The sequence below is a fragment of the Cucurbita moschata genome, unplaced genomic scaffold, assembly GCF_002738365.1.
Source record: "Cucurbita moschata cultivar Rifu unplaced genomic scaffold, Cmos_1.0 Cmo_Scf00001, whole genome shotgun sequence".
NCBI lineage: Eukaryota > Viridiplantae > Streptophyta > Magnoliopsida > Cucurbitales > Cucurbitaceae > Cucurbita > Cucurbita moschata.
Window position 1 is genome coordinate 341,985 of NW_019268517.1, and position 4,573 is coordinate 346,557.

General features: G+C 40.2%; 1 protein-coding gene across 1 annotated transcript; it reads left to right on the plus strand.

The window, feature by feature from the left end:
* The first annotated feature begins 1,165 nt into the window (after positions 1–1,165).
* On the plus strand, positions 1,166–3,601 carry LOC111441776. Its single transcript, XM_023078877.1, has 3 exons — positions 1,166–1,519; positions 2,177–2,433; positions 3,069–3,601. Exons 1-3 carry the CDS (start codon positions 1,355–1,357, stop codon positions 3,466–3,468), a joined length of 822 nt encoding a protein of 273 aa, XP_022934645.1. The 5' UTR covers positions 1,166–1,354; the 3' UTR covers positions 3,469–3,601.
* The last annotated feature ends 972 nt before the right edge of the window (positions 3,602–4,573 follow it).

Genomic DNA, 4,573 nt, shown 5'->3' on the forward strand with positions numbered 1-4,573 from the left:
AAAAAAAAAAAAAAAAAAAAAAAAAAAAAAAAAAAAAAAAAAAACAATTATTTATATGTTAAAAATTAGAATCAGAGGGTGAGGAGTTATCAGCTAAAGAAACTTTGCTGAGGCGGCTAGGCAGCAGCCGGACGCCATGGACGTGGTTTCTTCTTCTTCCTGTCCACCGCTTTTGAGCTCCATAAACTGCTCTATGAGCCAAAGCCTTCCCCACATTGGAGCTCGCGGCGGCTTTCGAGCTCGGGTTCTTCTCTGGCTTTGTTGGTTGATTTCCGGTGACGCCGGTGGCGGGCGTGGTGATGGCGGGATCAAAACCTCTGGAATCGGGTCGCTCGGAACTCATTAGTTTGAAATGAAGGAGATGAAGAACTGGTAGTTTCTCCAATTTTTGTGGAATATATTTTGTTTTTGTTCTCTTCTTACAAGTTAAGGAACATGAGATTCCATAACATAAATCCAAACCCAAATTTAATTCCATTTGTTTAAATTGGTTTGGAATATAATTTGATTGGTCCGGTGGAGTTAAGAATGTTGGAATTTTTTTTAGTGGGTCGTGTCCAATGAAAAAATTATTAAATTATATGTTTGGTCTTTAAAATTTTAAAATTACGTAGATTAATCGAGATCGTGTAGTCTATATAGTCTCAACCTTTCATATTTCCTTCTAATACATCTTTACGCTAATGCTTGAATAATATATTAATTTTGTATTTTTTTTTATATAAATTATATATATATATATATGTCTATTTAAGATTTTCCTTCGTTTACCAAACATATTTCCATGCAAATAGACTATGTTATAATAAGTTTTTTTTGAAGTTATATATATATTTTGGTTAGGAAATATTATTGGATTTATTAATATGTTTTATATTTTTAATTATATTAAAAAAATGGAAATAATTCATTACTTTTTTTAAATAAATGTTTTTGTAATAAAAAATTAAGAAATTTTTTCAATTCTCTATCGAAAATTCTTGTCCCGACTCGTGCAAAAATAAATGGATAAGTATCTATCTCATAGACGTTAAAAATATGAACTTTTAGACACAAAAATGAAAGTTTATTATTGTATTAGACCCAACGTGTAACGTTGAAGTATTAAAAAAGGTCAACAAAGTTTGGAGAAGCTTTGAATTAAAAAAAAAATGATCACCAAAGGTTAAACTTTTGATAGAAGCTTACAAGAAGGGGTTAGAGAATCTTGTAGGTTTTAAGCAACCTTTGGTGGAAGTAATTCTGTTATTCAAATTCTCTGCGTGTTCTTCTCCACTTTCTTCTCTCTCTTTATTACCAATGTTTAAAACACAACCGCCATTGACGACCACCAATGAAGCTTTGATCCATCCATATGGGAAGGACAAAAGCTATGGCGGTAACACATGAGGATCTTCACCCAAGTCGAAGGAGCTCTGAATTAGGCAGCAAAATGGGGACTTTTCTCATCATTTTGACCGTCCTTTGTGGCCTTTGTTGCTTCATTCTTTGCCTCGTTGCCGAGTCTACTCGTTCTCAGGTACGTATCTCACCGACCCTTTTCACGATTTTTGTGTTCGGTATGATATTGTCAATAGAAATGTCTATTTAGCCTCCGGGGCTGGAGAATAGGATAAAAGAGTAAGAAGTGATTTCTCCTTGTTAGCTAAATGGAGATGGAGATAGAGAATATATTCCTTGTCTATAACAGCCCAAGTCCACCGCTAGCATATATTGTTCTCTTTGAGTTTTCTCTTTCGGGCTTCCCCTCTTTTGGTTTTTTCCTTTCCGGCTTTCTCTCAAGGTGTACCACTAGCTAATTGATATCCCACATTGGTTAGGGAGGAGAATGGAACACCCTTTATCTGGGTGTGAGAAACTGTTCCTAGCGTCTTGAGGGGAAACCCGAGAAAGAAAGCCCAAAAAGGACAATATCTGCTACCGGTGAACTTGGACTATTACATTGTCTTTGTCCTTGCACCGAGCCCACCTCACCCCAGATAACTCTTCGGAGAATCTCGCAAAAATAGAGCCAATTTTGCGGGAATAAGAATGAAATAGGAGACAGAAACCGGAAATAGAGAGAATTTTGCTGAATAAAAATGAAATAGGAGAGAGAAACCAAACATGTTTTTTTAACAACGTACGAGGTAGGTTTAGATATGGGTTTGCATGTTTTTTCTGACCTTTTTCATAGGTAATATGGAAGGGTAGAGACGAGAATAATAACAAAAAGGGAGAGAAGAGATGCTGGTACAGCGGCAGTGGGAAGACGCCGCTGGTGTGCACGGCGAGCGCGTTTCTAGGCATGGCGGTGATGATGGTGGTGCAACATTTGTACGTGTTGATTGCAGTGAGTAAGTCGCCGCCGCCTGCTCTCATTGCTTGGGACCCTTCTTTTGCCACTTCCAAATCTCTAACCTTTCAAGCTGCTTTCTTCTTCGTTTCAACATGGTAATCATCAACACCTCCATTATCTCTCTCCTTTATTCAAACCCAAGTTAAGCATATTCCTTCACCCCAACTTAATACTTTTCATATTCGACCACGAGCCACGACCCAAGCCCACCGATAACAAATATTGTCCTCTTTAGACTTTTTCCTTTCAGGGTTCCCCTCAAAGTTTTTAAAACGCGCCTCCAGTGAGAGGTTTCCACACCCTTATAAAAGAATGTTTCGTTCTCCTCTCCAATCGATGCGGGATCTCACGAAAGTCCAAAAAGAACAATATTTGCTACTGGTGAGCTTGATATTACAAATGGTATGAGGCAGACACGGGGCAATGTGCCGGTGGACACGAGGCATTGTGCCATAAAGGACACTGTGCCCCAAAGGGATTGGATTGGAGGGGTCCCAGATCGATTGAAGAAGGGAACGAGTGTCGGTGAAGACGCTGGGTCCCGAGAGGGAGTGAATTGTGATATTCTTTACAAGGGTGTGGAAACCTATTCCTTCTGCATAGGTTTTTAAAACTTTGAGGGAAAGCTAAGAGTGGACTGGTCGAGTCCACAAGACAATATCTGCTAACAGTGGACTTGGGCTAATGGCCCTCTCATTTCCATATCCGGTGGTTTGTTTTGGGTTGGCAGGATAAGTTTCTCAGTGGGAGAGATTTTACTATTGATAGGACTGAGCGTAGAATCAGGTCATCTCAAGGACTGGTGGAGTCCAAAAGAGAGTTGCTTGGTGATCAAAGAAGGTTTGTTCTCAGCAGCTGGGGTTTTTGAGCTGGCGACGGTGTTCCTCGCCGCCGGTCTATACATGACGGCGGTGCGAGCACAGAGATTGTTTGAAGATCAAGTAAACGTGAGAAGAGAGGTGCTGGAAAGTTACCATATCCACAGTTCGCCGCCCCGGTCGCCACCGGTGCAGCCGATGCCGCCAATTGCGAGAGAGGACCCTGTGATCAGACATAGCCATCATCCAGAGTCTCCCTTTTTGTTCTTGCTCCCATCTTCAGCTGCTTTCTGCAAACAGCTCTCTCGTTGATTATTATTATTATTATTATTTTAAAGGAGATGGTTTTTATGAATTTGTATAAAATAGGTTAAATACTATTTTGATTCGGTTTAGTTGTTAACTTTTGTTTATATATATTAATAAGCAATAATTTAACATCAAATTTCAATAAATTTATGGTCGTGTTAGATTAAAATTGTGATATGAGATAACGTGTGAGATCCCGATTGCGGAGGAGAACGAACCACCCTTTTTATGAGAGTGTGGAAACCTTTCCTAGCAGATACATTTAAAAAACCTTGAGAACAATCCCGAAAGAAAAAACCCAAAGAGAACAATATCTGTTAGTGGTGAGTCTGGGCCGTTACAAATGGTATCAGAGCCAGACATCAGGTAATGTGTCAGCGAGTAAGCTGTTCCCTGAAGAGGGTAGACATGAGGCGGCGTGCCAGTAAGGACACTGTTCCTTGAAGAGGGTAGACACAAGGCAGCGTGCCAGTAAGGACGCTAGGCATCGAAGGAGGTAGACACGAGGGGGTGTGCCAGTAAAGATGTTGGACCCCGAAGGAGGTAGATTTGGTAGGGGTCGTACATCGATTGGAGAAAGGAACGAGTGCTAGCGAGAACGTTGGGCCCTAAAGGGGGATTCCCCGAAGGAAGTAGACACGAGGCGTTGTGCCAGTAAGGACGCTGCCCTGAAGAGGGGGTTCCCCAAATAAAGTAGACACGAGGCAATGTGCCAGTAAGGACGCTACCCTGAAGAGAGGTTCCCCAAAGGAAGTAGACACGAGACATTGTGTCAATAAAGACGTTGGGTCTGGAAGGGGGTGGATTTAGTAGGGGTCCCACGTCAATTGAAGAAAGAAACGAGTATCAGCAAGGACATTGGAAAGTGATACCACACTCAATCTTCTATATTCTTAAACGACGACAAGACACATAAAAGAGATAACGCTATCAACTTTGTAAGCTCCCGTTTCAAGATTAATGGATTATAGTCGATCGATTACAATTAATTAAGATTGGGAGGAAGGATAACATAATCTATTCTTATCGAGATTGTGGTGTAGCAACTTGATTATAACATTATCCAATTAATTATCCCACAAAAAAAAAAAAAAAAAAAAAAAAAAAT

Bases quoted from the DNA above. Each gene is read 5' to 3' on its own strand.
- LOC111441776 (XM_023078877.1), top strand. From the start codon at position 1,355: ATGGGAAGGACAAAAGCTATGGCGGTAACACATGAGGATCTTCACCCA. The intron at 1,520-2,176 runs GTACGTATCTCA...CCTTTTTCATAG, and splicing joins CCGAGTCTACTCGTTCTCAG to GTAATATGGAAGGGTAGAGA. The intron at 2,434-3,068 runs GTAATCATCAAC...TTGGGTTGGCAG, and splicing joins TTCTTCTTCGTTTCAACATG to GATAAGTTTCTCAGTGGGAG.